The following is a 24521-nucleotide window of genomic DNA, read 5'->3' as shown; positions in this document are numbered from 1 at the left end:
ACGATTAATATACTTCTTGATAAGAGGCGGCAGCCATTTCGATGGCGCCTCTCTACCTGGCACCTGCAACAAGACGATTACCAGTCTCACATGCGAGAGGCCATAGCGCACTACTGGGAGGATAATGAGGGATCCGGGACAGACAATGTGACCCTCTGGGAGGCTCTGAAGCCCACACTCCGGGGAGTGGATATAGCCTGGTGTGCAAAGGCCCGTAGGGCGCGCAGGGAGGGTCTGGAGAGGGCGGCGGATCGGGTCCGCGCCCTGGAGGAGCGGTGCATGGCGACAGGGGAGGATTGGGACATACGAAGGCTGTTGCAGGCGCAGCGGGATTCTGCATCCCTACATCTTGAGGAGTCACGCCAGGTGTGGCTTGCTACGCAGAGCAGGATCTACCAATGGGGAGACAAGTCCAGCACGATGCTGTACAGACTCTGCCAGGGCACTTTTCAGGCACAGACACTGCCGGCTCTTCGAAATGAGGCTGGGGATTCTTTGAAAGCCCCCGAGGAGATTGCAGACAGCTTTGCGCGCTATTATGCGGCACAATATGCCCCTAGGGAATCCCTCCCAGCGGACGCTGTTGATAAATTTCTTGCGGATCTCCCACCACAGGTGATATCAGAAGAGGAGCACAATCGCCTCGAGCTTCCGCTGTCCGCAGAAGAATTAGGGAAGGTCCTCGGAGAATTGAACGCAGGGAAAGCCCCAGGACCCAACGGGTTCTCGTGCGAGTTCTTTCGGAAATACCACCTCCAGTTAGGGGCGCACTACAAGAAAGCATTAGATGCGGCTAGGGAGTCAGGCCGCCTACCGGCGGATTTGAGGCATGCCGAAATAGTGGTCTTTTGCAAGCCAGGGAGACCCCCCGAACGTCATGAATCATATAGACCTATCTCGCTTCTAAATGTTGAGGCGAAGATACTGGCCAAGGCCCTCGCCAATCGCCTCCTTCCGTTAATCACTACCTTGTTCCATCCGGACCAGGCGGGCTTTATGCCACATAGAGCAACAAGACACAACATTCGGCGGGCTCAGGTGGCATTGGAGATGATGCGGGCCCCGGGAACCCAGGCGGCGCTTATGCTGGCTGATATAGACAGAGCCTTTGACTCGTTGAGTTGGGTTTATTTACACGCACTCCTGCCTCGCCTGAATCTTGGACCCCAGTTTCTATCGCACATACGGTTGCTGTATACAGACTTGACGGCGTCTGTGAGAGTGGCGGGGGCTGTCTCGGGCACCTTTCCTATCGGACGGGGCACCCGACAGGGGTGCCCCCTCTCGCCGTATCTGTTCGCCCTCCCCATGGAACCTTTGGCGGCGTGGGTGCGCATAGACGCGCAGATGAAGGGCTTTGAATGGGAGGCCGGGCCATCTGACAGGATCGCGCTCTATGCTGATAACGTGCTTTTCTTCCTCACAGACCTCAATAGGTCAGGACCGAGGGTCCTTGAAATTATGCGGGTGTTTGGGGAGGTTTCGGGGCTCCATATAAATGTGCGGAAATCCACACTGTGGACTCTGGGGGACGGTATGGAACTGGGTACCTGGGCGTCGGCTCTGCAGGGGGCGAACGGGGGTCTTAAGTACCTCGGGGTGTTTCTAACCGATATTCGTGGAGTCTCGTGGGAGCGCAATGTCATTCCTGTTTGGGACCGTATGCCCCTGAATCTCTATGGACGCTCGGCCATTTTCAAGATGGTGGCCCTCCCTCGTTTGCTCTATCAACTGCAGAACCACCCCTACCCTATATCGCCGCAGTGGTTTCGCCAGGTCAATTCGGCACTGGGCCAGTTCCTCTGGGCCGGGGGTGCGGTGAGAGTGGCGCTCCGCACCTGTTTCCTCTCCACATATTGCGGCGGATTAGCATCATCGGATGTCCTGTCATATTATCAGGCATCTCACTTGTTAGTGTTGAATGAGTGTTGGTATGGAGATCGGGGTGACCCGGCTTAAGCCCTGGAGAGGTATTTGATGGAGCCAGACACTCTACATACGTTATTGTACTCGGCAGGGAAGAGGAAGAGGCTCCCAGTGGTCACACAGGTGGTCTTTCAGATCTGGCGACGGGCGCTTTGCCGCATGGGATGGTGGAACAGGCTGACCGAGGAGACCCCGTTGTGGCAGAATGGTCGCTTACCGGCTTTGGCGGCCTTGCAGGGGTTCCGTGGCTGGGACACAATAGGGATCTCGGCGTTGGGCCATGTAATGAAAGGCACGACCCTTAAATCATTCCAGGAACTGAGGGACGAATATGACATGCCCCAAACCCAGTTCTTCAAATACTTGCAGTTCCGCCATGCCATCTCCCCTGCCCTGGAGGGTCTAGACTCCTTACCTGAATTCAGCCCTCTGGAAGCTAAGTTATTTATGGGAGAATTAGAGGAAAAGAAAATATCCTGCATCTATCAATCGTTGGTTACCCATTGCTCCTCCTCTCTAGATAAATTGCGGACTACATGGGAGGGAGATGTGGGAGAGCTGGAAGAAGAAGATTGGAGGGAGGCTCTCGCTGCTCCTAGGGAGGCGGCCGTTGCCGTACGATCGCGCTTCATCCAATTTAAATATCTACATAGAGCTTACTACACTAGAGAGAGACTGTGGCGAGCCGGTTTGATTGCATCCCCCGACGGTCTGAGATGTGGCCGGGAGGTGGGCACTTTCCTACATACGGTATGGTCTTGTGGGGCACTGGAGAGATTCTGGACGAGTGTGTGGGACTGCTTAGATGAGGTATTGGGCTGGAAGCTCCCCCGTACATCGCAGCTGGGCCTTCTCCATGTAATGTAACAAGTGGGTGGCAACATCTACAAACGACATTTACTGCTCCTTGGCCTTACTGTGGCCAAGAGGGCGTGGCACGCGCCTGGAAGGACGCTAGGGCCCCCCCCGGTCGGAGTGTGGAAACAGGGATTAGATCACTGTATGGGACTAGAGTGTCCAGTTTTTGAGGCCCGAGGTTGCCCCAGGAAGCACTACAAAATATGGAAGAGATGGGCGGAGTACAGGGGATTGTGGCTGGAGCCGCCAGCACAGCGGGATGTCGCTGCTGAACAATTGTTTTGAGAACCAGGGTGAGGGAAAGTATGCATCATCAGTTTCGTAATGACTATTTTTCTTGGCGCTGTGAGGACATCGTGAAAGGGGCTAGGGTGGGATCCGGGTGGGGTAGTTATTGCGGGGTGGGGGGGGTGGGGGAATTCCAACAAGTATGTTTTATTTTGACTGCTGTATTGATTGCTACTCTTTGCATTTTGATCATATAGTCACAGCTCCTCCGGTGTTCGGAGTACTGTGGTTGAATTGCAATCTCACTCAAGAAAACAATAACATTTTGTTCTGAAGAAAAAAAACATTCCCTCCAAGGGAGATCAGTCATTCTGAAGATGGGCAATATGTCAACGGTGCCATATATAAATAGTCTAGGGGAGACAAAATCAGCAGATCTCTCGAACTTAGCCAAGAAACATTGGATGGTTTGCCTGGAGCACAAGATTGCTCTAAGAGCAGAATACCTCCCAGGGAAGATAAATGTATCTGCAGATTGGAACTCGAAATTCCTATTAGATCACAGTGATTGGAAACTCAAGGGCTCTCAACAAAATATAGGGCCCCTTAGAAATAGACCTGTTCACGAGCAGACTAAGCATCCAGTTAGAGAAATACTTCAGCTGGATGCCAGTCCCGGGTGATCTAGCAGTAAACGCCTTTCTCCAATCCTGGACAGAATTCCAAGCATACACATTTCCACCTTTCACCATGATTCAGTGAGTTCTACAGAAGGTGAGACAAGATCAGTGCTCTCTAGTACTCATAAACCCCTTTTGGCCATCTCAGGCATGTTTCACCACAACACTGGAATTGGCTTGTAACATTCCCTTTTCAGTTCCAGAGCTCCTCACAGACGTAGATGGGAAAGATCACCCCCTAGTACAGGCCGGGAGTTTGAACCTTCTTGCTCGGAAAGTGTCAGGAAATCAAATGAAGTGTCTGGACTTTCGTCAACAGCTGCAACTCTCCTCGGAGAGTCATGGGCCCCTGGCACACACTATAGGTATAACAACATTTGGAGAAAATGGATACGTTGGTACCTGGGGAGAAGCCTGGATTCCGTGGAGGATCCTATCGTACACATAGTAAACTTCCTTGTAGAACAATTTGAAAGGGGTCTCAGTTATAGAACGATTAATTGTTATAGATCAGCTATCTCTGCAGGTCACGCTCTAGTCAATGGAAAAATGGTAAATAAGAACATCATAGTTTTTAAAGTCCTTACCCCCTAAACCCAAATATGAGTCGCTGTGGGACCTAAAACTAATTTTAGACCTATTTACAAATTGACCGGATAACACACATTTAGATAGGAAAAGTCTATCCATTAAACTCACAACATTGTTGTGCTTAATCTCATGCCAAAGGGCTTCTGATGTCAAAGCTCTTGAAGTCACAAATAGATCTTACAATATGTTTAGTGTTAAATTTGAGTTAATTAGAAAAACTAAAACTATGTCAGATTACATTTTTTATCCACATTTTGACCTATGCAAAAAACTTTGTGTTGTAGACTGCATGAAAGAGTACGATTGCAGAATGAATGGTCTTCATGCTCACGGTGTAAACCAATTATTTATATCCTTTGTCAAACCTTTCAAAGCTATAACTTCTGCTTCTATAGCCAGATGGGTTAAATCCGCAATGAAACTAGTGGGCATTCACTTAAAGAAATTCCAAGCACACTCCCTCAGAGGTGCTATGGCCATTAAATCCTTCTGGACTTGAGGTAAGTTAGATGACATGCTTAAGGCGGCCGACTGGTCTAATGCAAACACATTTGCACATTACTGCAAACCAATTGATCATATGTCTGATGTAGACTTACAAAGCTAATAACATGCATAATGGTAGCCTCCGGTCTTGTAATGAAATTGCAATTCTCCTATTACCATGACAAGAGAATCTGGATTTCATTAAAGACACCGAGGCTAACATTATCCCTCCCATACCCTCCCATGGTGGTTAAGTCGTATTCTGTTTACTAGATGGTATATATTTCATATCCAAGTGTCTTCAATTGGTTTATTTAAATAACATTTTGATGTGTAGAATTGTATTGCTTGTCTTTGTCACCTTTTCTACCTCTCGTTCCAATGGAGTACTTATACCTCTCTTCATTTCAGGTAACTATTCATAATTGATTCACTATCCAAAGTTTGGATTTCCTGGATCTTCCTTGTTTTTTGTTCTTACTGGTTTTAAAGAAGAAGAGCAAAACATTTTAAAAAAGAGAAAAATAATTTTTGGGGGAACTATTTCCTATTTTTCCACATTTAAATGAGGCAGACTGTTCTGTGCTCATGGCTATTTTATGTTCTTAGTGTTCTATCTGGAACCTTTTCACTTTGTAATGTAATGCTTTCAACTAGCTGCTTGGAGTTACATTAAAAGAATTATGCATAACATTAGCCTCCGTGTCTTTAATGAAATCTAGATTCTCTTGTTATGGTAATAGGAAAATCGCAATTTCAATTCACTAAAATGTCTGTGGTAGCAGTAGAGACATCACCCACTTTGACATGCCTTTAATGACATCACAGGAAGTGATCTCATGACCGTTGACATTGGTTAACTTTCCAGGAAGTGATATATTTGAACTTGAAAGACATACAATAAAAGCAAGCTTCCATAATAACAGCAAATACACTAAAATAGATAACAAGATGCAAGTTTTCACCCATATCTAAAGGAGAATGCAGCATTGTATACCCAAGATACAACAGTGATCAGCAAAGGGGCACGCTATCACAGGTGGCCTCAAATGCCCAGCCGTAAAATGTAATGCCAAATTACATCATTATATGCCCAGCTGTGGGGGTCTCCACAAACAAAGGGTGGTGAGGCAGGTAGAGGGAGCATGGGGGGGTTAACACTAAAGGGAGGTGTTATGAATAATGTATTAAAAATAAAAATTACTTATCTGAAGCCACCAGCTGCCTCCTGTATCGTATTGTGCCTCCTCTCCTCTTCCTGGTCCCAGCAGGCCCTGGGACAGACTCCCTTCCAATCCCCGTTCTGTAGAGCAGTGCGGGGATTGGCCTGAATGATCTGGAAAGACGCTCCGCTCAGCCCAGGGTGTCTGTGGGGATTTATCCAGCTCAGCTGTTCAATGTAGCCCGGCTGGAGAAACCTAAGTGCGGATGTGTGTTTTGGTCGACCTGAGTTGGCCGGCCAAACACATTTGCACAGTTAGGGAGTCGCACATAACACTTTTCCTCCCATACCCCGCCCCTATCTCACAAGCTGGCTCAGAGCTGGCAAATGAAAAATAAAACGATGCTAGAACATCGTTTTATTTTCCAATTGCTGGCTCTGAGCCAGGCAGTGGGGCGATGTCCTCTGCCTTTGCGGAGGACCCTCCGCTGATGCCCAGGCAATACTTTCATAAGCTTAGCCAGAGCCCTCTGTTTCCCAAACACAAACTCTCTTGGACCAGGTATAGCCTAACATAAAGGTACAGGTACAACCTGATAAAAGTATATGTGCAGACTCCTCCTTGTTTCACAATCAGTCTGCACACAGACTGCATGGGTCCACACCATAGATACAATAATTGGCCTCTTTATGATTATTTTTATGATGATGATGATGATTATTAATATTACTATTATGATTATTATGATTATTATTATTATTATTATTATTATTATTATTATTATTGTTATTGGTTTGTATTTTTTATATTTTATTAATATTACTATGATTGTTATTATTATTAATAATACTAATGGTAATACTAATAAAAATACCAAAGACTATCTTCACGCATTATATATGTTTTCTGAATCGTTTGTATTTTCAGAGATTTTTTAGACAAGTGCAAGTAGAATATTTCTGGAAGCATATTTTTGTTTCCAGGTATGAAGCACTGTGTAAAAACAAGTTATTATTTTTATTATTATTACTTGTTTATATATAGTGCCCATATCCACACTTCTGCAAATTCTAAGCACTGTAAATTATCGATATTAGTATCATGAACTGATTGTAATAAAATGTTTACTCAGTTAATCCTTAAAATGCTGAATAGAGCTGACCAAAGATACCCACTGTGTTCTGGTATTTTTTTTAAGGGTGGTCCAGGTGTCATAACAATGCTTATCTCTTCATTTCAGCACTAAGTTGCAGATTTACCAATCTAAAGGCCCTTCCACAGCTGTTACTCTATATTTCTTTTATAACAAAGCATACAGTGCTTGACGGACCTGCTTGAAATCCGATCTGTCTTTTGCAGCAGCAGTGCTAGTGTGGCACTGCAATGCAAGTCTTAAACCCATTAGGCATTGGTCAGTTGCACTCAACCCTTTTCAGCATACACACCACCATGGGCTGAGAGCAATACGCAAATTAAATCACATTTTTCCCAGGATACGCACACACATATACTCAGAGGCCCATCCCTTTGGCGTCAGGCACTGAACCTCTGACCTGTCTGTTCATTACTTATAGCAACATTGGGGCAGATTTATGAAGGCCTTGCGCCGCCGGTGCGTCATTTTTAACATGGGAAAAAGTGACGCACCGGCGGCGCAAGGCCTTCATAAATCTGCCCCATTGTATTTAGACACTTACAAGTGGGTGAAAACAAAACTGAAAGCTAACGTAGTAAGCGTGTCAGTATCTGTAGCTTTGTTCAATGCTTCCAACACAAGCAGGTTGCACTACAGTGGAATTCTTGTTTTTCTTTTTCAGAAATAAAACATTACAGAGTGAGCCTTGTAAATCAGGGGTCACAGAGGGGCATATTATCAAGGGGGTTTATCTCCGCTTTTTTGGCTTTAAAAGCCAAGAAAGCGGAGATAAAATTATCTCCCTATTACCTAGCTGTCGCTAACACCAGTTAGCGACAGCTAGTAGGAGATAGCGACCATCTTGGGCCCCACTTTGCATGTCAGTGATATTTATCACTAATGACATGCAAAGTGGGCGTGCCAAGATGTTAGCGACTGGAAACAGTCGCTAACATCGCTATCTCCTATTACCAACTTTTGGAGATATTCGCGCTAAGCGTGAATATCTCCAAAAGCTAACACCTGCCCTGAGCAGTTCTTAGCCATGTTATCCAATGGGAGGTGGATAACATGGCTAAGAGCATTAGCTCGGTAATACATGAATATCGCTGACTTTACAGCGATATTCATGCATTGCGGCCGATTTTTATCGCATTTGCGATAAACCTTGCTGATACCAAGGTTTATCTGCGATAAAAATCGCCGTAGCTCAGCGGTAAATTTTTGTCTCTAACCAAGCAATAGCGATATTTATCTCTATTGCTTGGTAATATGCCCCAGGGACTCTGCCAGGGGTAGCAAAGCGCAAGCCAGGGGTCACAGCTGTGACCCATGGCGACTCCTATTTGACGTCCATGAGGGTATCAGTAGTTATGGTAAGGGAAAGTGACTAGCAGAGGTAGTTCACAGAATCTGAGCAAAGGAGTCAATCCTCCCATGGCCAGGAATATTTCTCTTTTATCGTTTTGCACTTTAACTATCACACATACTCACTCTCAGGTAGTGCAGGAAATGAGGCAGTCATATTCCAGATATGGCACATATTATTTTATTTATTTATTTTAAAGGTTTTATATAGCGCTGGCTAGACCCGGAGGTATCAGAGCGCTTTACATGAGCATCAGATCATAGTTACAGGTTACATCATTACAAAGGTTACACAGTTATTAGAGCATGGCAACATAGTTACTTGTAAGGTCGAGATAAACAATAAGCACAAATACGTAAGGGGGAAAGATAGAGGGGAGGGGGAAGGAGCTGGGGAAGTAGACAGGTAATCAAGGCGAGAAAGAGGAGGGGAGGGTGACGGACACCGCATGGAAAGAGAAGGGGGAAGGGCTACGGGGGCACAAACCGGTAGACGAGTCAAAGCAACATCCAAAGTCCAGTAAGCTGTGATTCCGGGGGAAGTGGTATCACTTCCCTATATCAGTTGCAGGAGGCTCCCTTTACGCAGTGGACTCTCTCAGAGGGGTCTCTGAGCTTCCAAGGTCTACAAACTGGATCCTACCCCAAAAAGGGGAGAGGGAGTGCTTTGGCAAGGGGTACCATACCATACCTCAGCTGTGAGTGGCTCCCTTGGCACAGTGGACTCTCTCAGCGGGTTCGCTGAGAATCCAGACTATAAATATTGGATCTTTCCCCAACAAGGGGAGAAGGAGTGCTTAGTCAAAGGGCACAAAGGACATGGGGCTAGGTAGACTAGCAAGCACGATGAGAGATTCAGGGGAGAGGGGATAGAAGCTCGGAGCTAGGGAGGTAGACAAAGAGAGAAAGAGTACTAAATGGGAACAAATTTAATTAATGAGTTATTATATAGCGCTGGCTAGACCCGAAGGAATCAGAGCGCCTTGCATGAGGAACAATAATGTTGCAATTTACATCCGTTAAAAGTTACATAAGTATCCAGAAAAGCATTAAAAGAATGTAGGGGACAATGTGAATGGAACAAGGAAGGGTAAGGATCTAGGATCCATGCATCTGCAGTGAATATCTTAAATCTTTCCCAGTGCAAATTGTCAACAGAAGGGCACATTAAGCTGCATCGCTTGTTGTCTGATATGGTTTCTGTTTGAAACAGCAACTTGCAGAAGGCGAAGGTGGCTTCTTATTTTCATCTCCATCTTGGCTCAATACAAAGGCCTCACTTAAAAGTCACCGGCCCTCCTGTTGCTGGAGTCTTATCTTGGCTAAGAGCTATCTGGACCCTATTGCCTAGATGCCAAATTCTTGGAGGGAACAACAGGCACTCAGCTTGTTATCAATTCACAAGTGATTAAGAGAGACTATAATTTAATCTTTGCCTTTATTTACCACTTTTGGAATAGACAAGCATGCACTGTACGAATGTAAGATATATCTACCTTAATATGTTTTCCATTATTCCATACAATTAACGATTTGAATAGTACTTGCTAATGTATTTTTATTTAAAAAAAAGTATAGCACTACCCATCCCTATGTAGAATGTCAGAGTGCTTTATATCTCTCACACACACACGCACCAACACACTATAAAAAGACAATGCAATGCATACACACACACACACACCCACACACACATACACACACACACACACACATTATACAGAGACAATTAATCAATCAAAACTGTAAATCAATGCACATACAAGGTTATGTAAGACAGTGTTACAAGGTTTAGGGGTTACTTTACATCAATACTGGCATAAACCCAAAGTCTTGATTTAAAATGTAACACAGAGGTTGGGTTTGTATGTACTAACTTTAATTACTACCCAAAGGAACTACTTACTACTTTTAGAAATGTTAGAATAATTAAATATCGAGAAAAATAACTTATGCCTTGCAGTTTATGTGCAACTCCTTGTTGTTGGTCCATACCTCACTGTGCTACAGTAGGATTGTAATTTATAATCTACAAGTAACAAAAGGATCGCTGTGACAATAGCAGAAACCCACTTAACTATCTACATAAAATACAAATCTGTGATCTGCCTGTTATACATTGTGCTTGCAGTAAGCACACTGTCCCTCTGTGCTACTTGATGAGACAAAAGTGTGATAAGATAAAATAAAGATCTCTCCATCAAGCACATTAACCACCAGTCATCTCCTCGTTATTATAATATTATGAAAATACATTTGTGGGTAGATCTATGCAGTAGGTGCCTTACTCTATAGGATATTTAACAAGCATTTGCAAAGCCAATAGGTTGCGCCTATACAAGAGATATTGGCTTTGGCATTGTGTTTTTCCCATGTTGTACACCAGTATGGCTGCTTTTCAGTATGGCTAAAAGTTAGTGGTATGGAGTGTGCTAGAGTGGAGTGGGGAAGTAGAATGTCGTACACTGGATTTATTAGAGTATAGTGTTGTAGAGTGGAGTAATGGATATAGAGTTGAGTTGTGGAAGTAGAGTTCAGTGGTTCAGGGTCATAGAGAGCAGTTTCATAAACTGTGGATTGATTTAGAGTGGAGTGCCATAGAGTGGAGTGGAGTGGGGTGGACTATGGTGGAGTGGGTTGGAGTGGATTTAGGTAGTGGGGTGGATTGGTGTTCATTGGATTGGGGTACAATGGGTTGGATTGAGTATAGTGGGGTGGATTGGAGTGGGTAGACTGGATTGGAGTGGGGTGGATTAAAATGGGATGAGGTGGCATTACTGGGGTGGATTTGAGTAGGTAGATTAGATTGGCATGGGGCTGATTGTATTGGATTGGGGTGGGTTGGATTAGAGTAGGGTGGTTTAGAGCGGGGTGAATTAAAGTGGAGTGGAAGGGGTGGATTGGACTGGACTGGAGGGGGTGGATTGGATCGGGGTGGATTGGAGTGGGGTTGATTGGAGTGGGGTGGATTGGAGTGTGGTGGGCTATATGGAATGGATTGAGTGAGATGGATGGACGGAACTTGAGTGTGGTGGATTGGATTGGGGTGGGTTGGAGTAGAGTGGAGTAGAGTGGACTAGATGGGGTGGATTAGAGTGGCGTGGGGTGGGATGGATAGAAATGGGGTGGAGTGGGACAGAATGGATTAGGGTGGGGTGGATTGGACTAGATTAGGGTGGGGTGGAGTGCAGTCGTGTGAATTTGATTGATTGGCATGGGGTGAGGTGGGTTGGAATGGAGTCGGCTGGACTGCAGTGCAGTGGACTGGATTGGAGTGAGGGGGATTCGAATTGAGTGGGGTGGAATGATTTGGGGTGGATTGTATTGAGATGGATGGGATTGGGGTGAGGTGAACTGGACTCAGGTGGGATGGGTGGCTTGAATAGAGGTGGATTGGGTTGGTGTGGGGTGGATTGGAGTTGGGTGGATTGCAGCAGGGTGGATTGCAGTGGGGTAGATTGCATTTGGCTGGATTTGATTGGATTGAGGTGAATTTTATTGGGGTGAGGTGGATTTAATTAGAGTAGGGTGGATTGGAGTGGGGGATTTGAGTTGGGAAGACTGTATTAGATTGGGTGGGGAAAAATGGAGTGGGGCAGATTGTTTTGGATTGGAGTGTGGTGGGGCAGACTGGAATGGCGCAGATTGTAGTGGAGCAGATTGTTTTGTACTGAAGCTGACTGGACTGGGCAGATTGGAGTGGGGGAAATTGTTTTGGTTTGGAGTGGGGCACATTGTTTTGGATTGAAGTGGGGCAGATTGAAGTGGGGCACATTGTTTTGCATTGAGTGGGACACATTGTTTTGGATTGGAGGGGGCAGATTGTTTTGGATTGATGTGGGGGAGATTGTTTTGGATTGAGTGTGACAGATTGTTTTGCATTGGAGTGGAACCCATTGTTTTTGATTGGAGGGGGACAGATTGTTTTGGATTGAAGTGGGGCAAATTGTTATGGATTGAGTGGGCAGATTATTTTGGATTAGAGTGGGGTGGATTGGGGAGGGAGTGGGGTGGATTGGATGGGGGTGAGGTGGATTGGATTGGAGTGGGGTAGATTGCATTAGGCTGGATTGGGATGGATTGGATTGGGGTGGTGTAGATTGGATTGGATTGGATTGGCTTGGAATGGGGTGTATTGTGGTGGATTGGAGCGGGGTGTATTGGGATGGAGAGGTTGTATTGGGGTGAAGTGGGCTGTATTGGAGTAGGGTGGGGCCAATTGGAGTGTGCCAGATTGGAGTGCTGCATGTTATTTTGGTTTGAAGTGGGGCAGATGGGAGTGGAGCAGATTGTTTTGGATTGGAGTGAGGCCAATTGTTTTGGATTGGAGTGGGGCATATTATTTTATATTGGAATGGGACAGACTGTTTTGGGATTGAAGGGAGCAGATTGGAGTGGGGCAGATTAAAGTGGGGCAGATTGTTTTAGATTTGTGTGGGGCAGATTGGAGTGGTGCTGATTGTTTTAGATTCGAGTGGGGCAGATTGGATTAGTGCAGATTATGTTGGACTGGGGTAGATTGTTTTAGACAGGAGTGGGGCAGAAGGGAGTGGGGCAGATTGCTTTGGAGCTGGGCAGATTATGATTGGAGTGTGAAAGATTGGAGTGGGCAGATTGTTTTGGATTGGATTGAGTGGGATGGACTTTAGTGTGGTGGACTGGATTGGAGTGATGGGGCTGAATTGAGTGTGGTGGATTGGGGTGGATTGTATTGAGGTGGATTGGATTGGAGTGAGGTGAAATGGACTGAGGTAGGGCGGATTAGATGGAGTGGATTGCAGTGGGGCAGATTGGATTTGGCTGGATTGGGGTGGATTGGATTGAAGTGGGGTGGATTAGATTGAATTGGGGTAGATTGCATTGGGGTAAAGTGGATTGGATTAGGGTAAAGTGAGGTGGATTGGATTGGAGTGGGATGGATTGGATTGGAGTGGGGCAGACTGTTTTGGTTTGGAGTGGGGCAGAATGGAGTGGGGCCCATTGGAGTAGGGACGATTGTTTTGGTTTGGAGTGGGGCACATTGTTTTTTATTTGAGTCGGGCAGATTGTTTTGGATTGGATTGGGGAAGATTGTTTTGGATTGAAATGGGGCAGGTTGTTTTGGATGGAGAGGGGCAGATTGTTTTAGATTGGAGTGGGATGCATTGTGGGGCAGATTGGAGTGGGCAGATTGTGTTTTATTGGAGCGGGGTGCACTATTGAGGGAGTGGGGTGGATTGTATTGGGGTGAGTTAGATTGGAGTGGGGTAGATTGGATTGGGGTCGATTGGAATGGGGTGGATTGTGGATGATTGGAATGGGGTGTATTGGGATGGAGAGGGTGTATTGAGTGGGGCAGATTGTTCTGGATTGGAGTGGGGTGTATTGTTTTGGATGGGTGTGGGGCATATTGGAGTGGGGTAAATTGTTTTAGATTGGAGTGGGGCTGAACTGTGGTGGTGAAATGAGGTAAAGAACGATGAGTGATTCAAACCAGATCTGTGACTGGTGGTGAGTGTCTGAAATGTTTAAGCACTCCGTTCATCATCTCCTTGTAATTACTTTAGATTTGAGTGGGACAAACTGTTTTGGAATTGGAGGTGGGCAGATTGGAGTGGGGCAGATTGAAGTGGGGTAGATTGTTTCACATTTGAGTTGGGAAGATTGGAGTGGTGTATATTGTTTTAGATTGGAGTGGGGCAGATTGGAGTAGTGCAGATTGTTTTGTATTGGAGTGTGGAGGATTGGGGTGGGCAGATTGTTTTGGATTGGAGTGGGGCAGAATGCAATGGGGCAGATTGTTTTGGATTGTGGCAGATTGTTTTGGATTTGAGTGGGATTGTTTTGGATTAGAGTGTAATGATTTACAGTTAGGCAGATAGGAGTGGGGAGGCTTGGAGTCTGATGGATTGGAGTGGATTGGACTGGGGTGAGTGGTTTGGACTGAAGTGGGCTGGATTGGATTGGTCTGGGTTGAATTGAATTGAGTGGGGCGGATTGATGTGGGGTGGATTGGCATGGATTGGAGTGGGGCAGATTGGAGTGGGGTGGATTGGGGTGGCCTGCATGATTATGTGTGAAAGCATAATTCCAGAAATTACATATAGGAAAGAAATAATAACCTGCATCTTTTGAGGACAGCTGAGGAAAAACAAAAAAATTATGAGTGCGAAATGAGAAAAGAAGACTTGGCAAAATAAAAGAAGCATAACTTTAGAAAATAAATATTTGCAATTGTGTTTGTCCTGCTGGGCATGTTCTTGCCAGTCACACATCTTCTGTTTGCATGGTAATAACCGTTTAACAGAACAAAATACTACCTCAATCATGTCAGGAGCAGTTGTTTAAATTTAATCAATCAGCACTTGGTCCCTGCACCACAAAGAGGAATGAAAATGACGTTAGGCCTGCCATGACAAATTACAAGGCTGTAAAGAAGAGTGCCACGAAGGCCTACAAATGGTGAGCAGCGGGCGGGCTCCAAACCCTTTTTGCATAAAACAGTGTCTCACAAAGTAGGCGCATGCTCTCACAGGGTTGAACCTAATAATCTGTTTTATTTTCACATTTGTCCTTGTCACCAATTTCTTCACAGACTTCACCAATCATGACATGATCCCCTTTCTGTTGCCAGAACATGGCCGACAATTCATGTGACTTCGGTGTATATTTTTCTATTTCAAGCAAAGCCCTCGGGTTTTCTCTCTCATGCCTCTTACCCCAACTTTACAGTGATTAAAAGCAGCCTCTTGGTGGAAATCTCACCAAGTGAAATCTTTGGAGCCTGCCTTTGAAAATTTACAGCTGAATGCACACTTGTAGTTGTCCGTATGGCATATCCCTTAGGATAGTGTGCAGGGGTGCAGCATGAATTTGTGCTGCAGTCGCAGAGTTACAGAGGTCCAGAGACCTGAGGGGCCCACTGAACCCTGATTATTGCTTTATTTCACAGCTAAAACAGGGGGCCAGATGCCCATTCCCCCCTAGCTCCAGGGGCAGCTCCTCCATTTGAGCGGAGGAGTGTCTCCCCACTTAAAAATCTCCCCAAAGCCTGAGATGAAGAATAAAATGGTAATTCATTGTCATTTTATTTTTATTTCTCCTGTCCTTAACAGAGCTTCAGGATGGGGGAAGGTCCGTTGCTGAATGACAGCAGAAGGGTGGGCTGTATGTGCACTTTTATAGCGCACAAGTCCCTTTGGCCGGCTGTCTTGAGATGAACAGCCAGACATGCGCACTTTGAAACGTCTAACCCAGTTGTCTTAAGACAGCTGGGTTAGAGCAAGTGCAGGCCTCCAGAGTTCTGGGGAGTGCCAAATGAGAGCAGCACCAGGATTGGTCTCGGGAGTTTCCTGGTGGCCGAGCTTCAGTTGCAAGAGGTCCGAAACAGGAGGATCTGTCCTATCGTAAGTTTACTTTTAATATATTTTAAGTGTATTAGTGCATGCGCACCCATTTATTTTTATGTTTTTTTATTTTATTTGAGCACATGTGCCCACCCTGTTGATGCCAGCCACCACTGCCTAGCACTAAGGTCAATGACACACTGGTTATGTCACTGGTAGAGCAGTAATGTTTCCACAAATTAATCACACACTTGTCTCTCTTGTCTGAACTTGCTGGATGTAATGAAATTTGACACAGGATACCAAATGCCCTCATATCACTGCATGGTTGTTTCTAAAACTATTTATTGGGCCAACCTATGGTATCAATGTGGTGCCACTAAAAGAGGTGCATTTTCAATGCATTTGCTTCATATCAGGGAGGCTAGCGGTCATGATGTTAACATTATATGTTCTGTTTGCTGTCACTTTTGTTGCCCTGCTGCCATTAACTTTCCTGGGCTGGACTAGGGAAGCAAGAGCAACTCTGGCAAAAATGCTCAAACTTGACCTGCACCCGTCGAACCCTCATGCAATCTCTTTTCATCCACCCATCTATTCTCTCTCTTTTTCTCTCATCTCTCTCTCTTCTCCCTTTCTGACCGCTTTCTCTCTACCTTCCTAATCTTTCCTCCTCCCTCTTTCTAGAACAGGGTTCTTGAAACTTTTCTGTAGTGGTAGCTACTTCTGATCAGTGAAAATCACTGTGAGCTACTGAAGGTAAACAACTAGTGCATTGTTACCAGACACCCCCCCACCCAGCTTCATTTACTCTGAGCCTAATGTCCAAAGAGTCAGAAACGATGGTTTAAGCAAAATACTTTGATTTGGGGCACTATGACAGGGCTGCCATGTGTGTCAGTGAGAGGGTGGTCTTTGGGGATGTATGAACATGTGTGCAGATGAAAGGGATATAGTTGTATGGGTGACTGAGAGCCTGTGTTGTATGTAATTGTAGAACAGGACATACCTTTCAATATATGTAACATGTATAACACAAACATAAAATCATTTTTAAAATGGGAAAAATTTTAAATGCAGATAAATGTTCTGCAAAAATAATAATACTGTGGAACATTTTTCGGCACTTTAAATGTATCTCATTTTCAAAATTGGTTGCATTTTTCTGTAATACTTATGGCAGTGTTTACTGTACACAGGGTGCAAGAGGTCTCTTGTTTGTAATACTTTGAAATGGGAGAACATTACAATGAAGAGTTAACTTAACCATTAAGGTAACTTTCCATTTACATTTTCTCCTATTTAAAAGCATTCCGAAACATAATTTTGTCACAGCTCTAATAACAAGTTAACAAGAGCATTTATTAAGAATTAAATACCTCAGTGCTCCAGTTGTTGCCCTTGGGTCATAAATCTGACTGAGCACTGCTCCTTCTCAGGCTCTGCTATCTGCAGCCTGATGATAATAATCTAAAATAAACACAGGCTTCCCTTAATTTCAAAGGAATGTATTACCTTGTGCCTATTTAAAAATGAACCCAAGGCTGTGAGCTACTCTGAATATGTCTGGGAGCTACTGGTAGCTCACTATCAGCTGGTTGGAGTCACCCGTTCTACAAGCCTCTCCATGCCTGCCGTAATTAACCTTGCGGAGTTGGAATAAGAGTCAGAGGCAACAGGAGCGCCCCTGGGCTTTCAAAACTGGCCTCCAAGGGCCCCATCCCACACACCAGGCAAATGCAGGTGGAATAAAACGCCTCTCCAGCCCAGCATACTTCAATACTGTAACTCATTTTAGTCACTCCACAGGATAAAAAGCTAAGCGTAGACTGATGATTTTTGAACCTGCAAATTGCACTTATAATTCTGCAGTAGTTGCACTGACCTGGTGTAAGCAGGTTAAATTGCTGATAAGTGTGCCCAGGGCACCACGTTCTATGCTTGGTGCTCTACACTTTACATTATCACATTAGAATGCATATAGCGCATAGATGACAAAAAACAATTTCTAATCTCCCAAAACATCAGTAGCTATATTACTGAGTTAATTGGCAGAATGGAAGGCTGAGTTGGCCCTACTAGCATGCTTTCGGTCGTACAGGATGGAAGGGGTGAGACTAAAGTAAAAGAAAACATCCCCACCTCACCAGCTAGAGAAAGCTCTGTACTCACGTCACATCTATTGCAGACTTTCAGCACCCGCAACACATTTTTGCAGACGTTGTCCAGCTTGGTGTTGCCCTCGACACATGTAATGGCCAGCACTTTCACATGAGAAGCTGCCAGAGCCATCATGATTGCTTGGGCATCATCTGTCCCACAGTCCACGTCGATGAGGAACTTTTTCTTCTCCGGTGCGTGGGGCATCATGCCGGCGGGGGATGTGGAAGCCATTCAACAGGAAAATTGCAGGAAGAGACAAGAGCAGAGTGAGACAAGGGACTGGGCTCGCGGGGTATTTATTGAGATGAGTGTTACAATGCTGCAGCCTGGGGCCCAGAGAACACCATCCCTGATATGATGTTATTGAGACAGATACACAAGCCCACGCCTCAGCCGGAAGGCTAGAACACAACAAACCCATTTCCAGGAAAGAACTCACAGAGCCAGTTCTAAAAAAACACGCGTAAAACATCCTACAACCCTTCTCTCCAGCCGCACCTGTCACACAAACTATGGGAAAGTCACACAGTGCAGAGCAACAAGTCATTGCACTGCATGACAGGCAAAGGGCAGAAATGCACTGGTTTTAAGGCAATACAGCGACATCTTCCTGCACAAAAACAATCCTGAGAGGCATAATCCTCTATGTGTGCTGCATAATTCAGCACACATAGAAAGAGGAAGTAACGAAGAGAAATGATTACATTTGTCCTTGTTACACCTCTCCTGGGAAGGCGTATCTTTTTGGCACATTCCCAAGTTTACCAGTACTGGTAAATCAGGGTATGTTTCAAAAACCATGGGAGTTGCATGGGAACACCCATGCAACACCCACTGAATGCTTTTCAGGGCATAGTAAGGCAACACAGTGATTTGCACTGCATTGCCTTGAGCCAAATTTATGGAGCCACTCAGGACCATGCAAAGTGGCCTTACGTGGCTTCATATATCTGACTTATGGTTTGTGTCGCTCTTGCACCACATTGTGTGGTGCAAGAGTGACTCACACCAGCCTGTAAATAGGCTCCTATTTATTTTCGGACGTTTACGAAAGGTGCTAAATTTTCTCAGGTCCTAATACAGAAATGACAGACAGTGCTAGAGTGATCAGCACGCATATCCCTGCTGTGTTTCTATTTTAAGAGTATGTAGAATATATTTTGTACGAAGATGTTCCTACCACAATCGGTATTTTGAATTTTGTACATTGATATTGGATAGTTGTACACTCATTTTTATCTATTTTGTGAAGAGTTATATGTGTTGAAAGTTAAGCTAATATAAATGAATTCTGACATAACAATACTCGAAGCACAGAGACCGTCACTCTGCTTGAAGGAAGTGCTTGTGAGCCCAAGCAGTGGGGTGGTGTGTGTGGAAGCAGTTTTTAAAATATCTTTTACTTCACAGAGACAGTGCTTGGGGGCATGTCCCATCTTCCCTTATGGTTTCTGGGAAGGAATGCAGGCTATTTAAGTGACTTTGGACGAATGCCAAGAGATGGACATCTAAGAAACGAAAATCATTTCTTTCTGAAGGCTAAACAATTTTTTTTGTCTGTACCTTTCAGATGTTCAAGTAATGGGTTTTATGATGAGCCAGCTCTACTAATTTCTAGAGACAGCCTAAGCACAGCTACGAAGGGGCCAGCATAATGTATCACACCATCAGCAATGCCAGCATTTGAAGACTGCAGCACATTCCATTGTTAGACATAGTTTTGGGCCACATTTATGGGGTTTTGACATAGGGCAGCACAGTGCAGCAAGTCACCTTGCCGCGCTTCCCCTTAGTCTGAGTGAAAGGGCAGGACAGCACCGTATTTACCTAATATGGTGCATTCCTGTCCTTTCCCACAGCGCTGGTACCATTTTGGTAGCCTAGTGCCAACGCAGGTACCCTTGTACCATGGTGCAAGTGTGCCTGTGTTGTAGGCTGGATTGTTTTTGCACAGGAATGGACACCTTCCAGCAACAAGCAGAAAGGAGCTGATTTTGCTTTAACTTTGGCACCGTTTGATGAATGTTCATGAAACTGTCCAAATACAAGTTCATCCACCTCAGCTCCTTCTCTGAAAGGTGCAAGGTGATCCATTTAGTGGGGGCCGAGAAAAAGTGGGGCCTATGTTATTTAAAATAGGACATTTCTAAAACTTTACAGCCAAAAAAGACGAAATGAATGATATCAAATTTGGAACAAAGCTAGATCTTTAGCCAGAAAGTGTGCATTTTGTAATTTGTCGTGCATTTGTTTTGTAGTTTTTGAGAAATTAAGGTAAACAATGTATGTATATCTTTTGCTGCAGGACTCCTGCAGGACCGGTAGATCAAAAGATAATAATCTGATTGACTGCTAATAATATCAGCAAATATGTTTGCCATCAATTTCAGAACTCAGGGACTCAGTCCCCATGATGAAGGAGGAAAAAAAGGTCCTAGAGGTTGGTGCATTTAAAAAAAATATTTGGGTATGGGGCATGCTTAGTGCAGTCTCTAGCGATATGCTATTAGTGAGGAATCATCATTAACTTTCTTTCAGTGATGATACATTCAGAAGAAAAACACAGCACACTGACATGCATACCAATGGAATGTTGCATCCATTTTGAATTCTACATGCATTGGTGTCATCTAGTATATACTGCTTTGTGTACATGGAGACACAGATCATGGCCATAGTGAGGGTGTTGGCAGCCCAAAGGGGGTTGGTGCAAGGCTTAGCAGAATGTCTGCACCAGCACCCAACGCCCTGCCTCGCACATCCAAAGGCCATATGCAGCGGGGGTTGACCACCCTTGGGGGGATTGTGTACCACTCCTGTCTGCAAACTAGACTGTGTGTCCAACTTCATGCTGTACACGCCTGCAGTGGGTTAGGTGCAGAGCCTGGCCACACTCCAAGCCCTGTTCTTAACTGCAGGATTTGCACACCTGTGGGGAGTCAGTACAGGGCCTGGCTACGGGCAAGGAGTTGTGCCAGACCCACACTGTGCACTCCTGCTGGGAATGGGTTGTGGCCAGAGCCTGTGCTTAGTGGCAAGCTGTGAATGGGTGAATGACTGCTGCAGTTATGAAAGGCCAACTCCTATTTAATAAGTGCTCGCTTTTGTCTTGGCCCAATTACTCTGGAGTGGGCTATAATGTGCTCCCTCCCTGAGCAAATAGTGGCACTGGGTACCCCATCTCCCAGGGCCAAAACATGTACTTATATATGGCCAGGGACTGTCGGAGGACCCCCCCTTCCGTTAACAAACTTTATTAAAAGGACATGAGAGGGATCTTTGGAAGCGGTGGTTGTACAACCCCCTGCCGTATTTATTAAAACATAAAAATAAATCAAAAATTAAAATAAACAATATTTACACAATTGCGCAGAAAAACGTTCTATGACATTTGATTACAATTGATATATACAGATATCAGATGGCTAACCTTAACATAATTCTAGTACAAGGTATTTCCTATCCGAATCTAACGTATCAATCATAGTTATACAAAAATTACTTTTCTGCGTATCCTATTTGGGCCTACGGCAAGGTCACTAACTGGTGTCATATTCTTATCACTTAAACCACGCCCTCCTGTCGGAGTGCGCATGTGCAGAGGGCCCGTTTACCGAGAGGGTACTTGCCCCTGCATTTACCCCCGTACCCCTTATTAACCACGCCCTTCCGCCGAAGTGCGCATGCGCAGAGGGCCCGTTTACCGTGAGGGTACTTCCCCCCGTGGTTACCCCTGTACGCTCCATTAACTCCATTAAAGGGGGCCCTTGCATCTCTGCGCCGTTTACTGGCATCATTGTGCATGTGCAGGGTGGCCAACCAGCCTAGAGAAAGTCTGACTCCCCCCTCCCCTGCACCCATGAAGCCAACAGGCTGTAACTGCCCCTGGAGTTCTAGGAGAGACCACTTGTCCCTCCCATTGGGCGACCCCATTCAAGAATGGCGCCGCCCCTATGGACCTTCAATTTACTGCTCACCAATCATGACCTTACCGCCTGACCAAGGAATTAGCTAGAAATATGACGATTGATGACCTGTAAACGGGATACGGTTTTAAGGAACAAAACATATTAGTACGATACACCTGTCATCTATATACATTTGAAACAAACCTGTGAAAACCTTCATAAAACAAAAACCAATCATCTGCTTCAGGGGATGGTGGGTGGGGAAAAAGAATTACAGCCTCCTTGAGGCTGAAGGGACAGGCCGTGGAGCGCGGAGTAAAAGAGGCAGACTCCCGCGCTCCCTGGTCTTTTAACCCCTCATTCAAAAGGCCGGATCCAACCGGCCTGTCCTTTGTTCGACAGTGACCCGGAAGTGATTCGATCACTTCCGGGTCACCGGGGACCCGGGGTCCAATCAATGTCGGGGTTTGCCCGCCGCATCACGGTGCCGCGATGGGGGCGCGTCCCACCACCGAGAGCGGGTAGCTGTTGTGAGCCGGTGCGCCCGCCATACTTACAGCGGTTCCAATGTCGGCCCTGCCTTTCTCGAAGTGAGGATATGAAGCCCACCTCCCCGAGACACTGAGAGCCCCCTGGGACACCATCCACTGGGGCATATATATTTCTTAGGGGAGCCAAGAGTGGTACCGGGGGACCCTTTGCCTGGGGGCCTTAGATTGGTGATCCAGTGCTCACCTGTGGCATCCAAAAAGTATGTTGGGGCCTGCGGCGGAGATCCAATACCCCTACGGCCCCACTTGTTACCCGCATGCACCTCTCCTATATGCATCAAGAGCCGGCTTTACTCCCCCCTGAGGGAGCAGCTGTTTTGCTTGTTTACTTCAGGCGGGAACAATTTTAGCCTTGCTGCCCACAAGAGCAGCTGGAGCATTTGTAAATCTCTTGTGTGGTGGAAGAATAGATGCCTTCCCACACACTCCTACAGCCAGAGACTAGCTGCAACTAGCAAGGAAAAGGCAGCACAGAGAGCAGCAGTAAGAGGGGTAGGCTGAACGTTGAGGATCAGAGCAGGGCACAGGGACCTCGAATAGTGGACAGCAGTGGGTGCCGGGGAAGGAGGCACTCAAGGCGGAGCTTCCTACAGGGAGAGCAATGTCCTGACCAGGAGGTCAGGGGTCTTACTCACCTTGGCGCACAGCGGCCACCATTAAGTAGTGGTCCGGGGGAGGGTGGGATCGGGCACACGCAGGAGGGGTAGGGTCCGCGGGGGCTGAAGCGCCGGGGAAATAGGAAGCGCAAAGGAGACAAAAAGGGAAAGAGGAGGAAAGGAAAAAAGGCAAATACAAAGTACAAATAAAAATAAAGAGGCAACTAGTAAGGAAAACCAAAAAGGCAGCACAGAGAGCAGCAGTAAGGGGGACAGGCTGAACGGCGAGGATCAGCGCGGGGCACAGGGGCCTCGAACAGCGGACAGCAGTGGGCGTCAAGGGAGGAGGCACTCAAGGTTGAGCTGTGTCCCGGGAGAGCAATGTCCACCATTAAGTAGGGGTCGGGGAGGGCGGGAGCGGGAACACGCACAAGGAGGGAGGGGCCGCGTGGGCAGCAGCAGCGGGGAAAAAAGGAAGTACAAATAAAAATAAAAATAAAGAGTCAACTAGGAATGAAAAGCAAAAAGGCAGCACAGAGAGCAGCAGTAAGGGGGACAGGCTGAATAGCGAGGATCAGAGTGGGGCACACAGGCCTCGAACAGTGGACAGTGGTGGGCACCGGGGAGGAGGCACTCAAGGTGGAGCTGCATGCAGGGAGAGCAAGGTCCTGACCAGAAGGTCAGGAGTCTAAAAACATTTAATACCGTGTCATGAGCCTTTATGGATGGAGTTCTTTATCGGGTTGGCATGAGGGAGGAGTTCTGTCATATGGTTCAGCTTCTCTACCACACAGGACCGGTACCGGTCTCTTGCATTTCCCAAGGAGGCGGGGCACCTGCCAGGGGTGCCCACTGTCCCCATTGCTTTTTGCATTGGCGATAGAGCATCTGGTGTGGCTGATACGCTTTGATGCTCAGATATTGCATTGGCAATGGGGCACTGGCCTCGAAGACCACGTGGAGCTATACGCAGATTACATTCTCCTGTTCTTGCGAGATCCGTAGCATTCAGAGCAATGATGCCTGACACTCCTTCGGCTGTACAGTGAGCCATCTGGGCTCCAGGTTAATGAAGACAAGTCCTGTTTAGTGGAGGTAAAGGGCGGTGCTCTAGGGCAAGTCTGGTGCCCCAACATTCTTACTCAGCATAACTCCTTTTAATATTTTGGGGTGCATGTGTCTCCCATTCCAGATCTGGCCTGCTCCCTCAATTTTTGGGGACTGGCCCAGCAGCTTGATCGGGATCTCGGCTGTTGGGCAACACTGACATTGAACCACTTTTTAAAACGGTGTTCCTCCCACACTATCTGTACGTGTTGGGTAATTATCCATATTGCATTCCCGTAAATAGTTTGACTCTGTGATGGCTAAAACTACTAACTTTGTGTGGGCTAGGGGTCAGTACCAGGTGGCATTTTACTCTCTGCGCAAATCTCCTTTTGACAGCGGCCTGGGATTAACAGATCCATACCTATATCACCGAGCAGGACACATGGTGCCAATTAATGGCTTGTTCACCGGGGAGTGAAATGATCCATCTTAT

The 24521-nt window shown here is 46.1% G+C and overlaps 2 protein-coding genes across 2 annotated transcripts in view; both read right to left on the bottom strand.

Moving 5' to 3' along the window:
- LOC144829109 (pyrimidine-specific ribonucleoside hydrolase RihA-like) overlaps positions 1–18183 on the bottom strand; it is a 585216-nt gene extending 567033 nt beyond the window's left edge. Inside the window, exon 1 of the mRNA XM_078687916.1 lies at positions 18167–18183. The gene's annotated coding sequence lies outside the window, so the exon portion shown is untranslated. The remainder of the gene's footprint in view (positions 1–18166) is intronic.
- LOC144829108 (pyrimidine-specific ribonucleoside hydrolase RihA-like) overlaps positions 1–18196 on the bottom strand; it is a 103145-nt gene extending 84949 nt beyond the window's left edge. The window contains exon 1 of the mRNA XM_078687915.1: positions 17933–18196. Coding sequence (XP_078544041.1) covers positions 17933–18154 — 222 coding nt within the window. The 5' untranslated portion in view covers positions 18155–18196. The remainder of the gene's footprint in view (positions 1–17932) is intronic.
- Between the last annotated feature and the right edge of the window lie 6325 nt (positions 18197–24521).

Source organism: Lissotriton helveticus, chromosome 4_1 (assembly GCF_964261635.1).
Source record: "Lissotriton helveticus chromosome 4_1, aLisHel1.1, whole genome shotgun sequence".
NCBI classification, from domain to species: domain Eukaryota; kingdom Metazoa; phylum Chordata; class Amphibia; order Caudata; family Salamandridae; genus Lissotriton; species Lissotriton helveticus.
The sequence above is the reverse complement of the archived record's forward strand: the minus strand, read 5'-3'. Positions and strand labels throughout refer to the sequence as shown.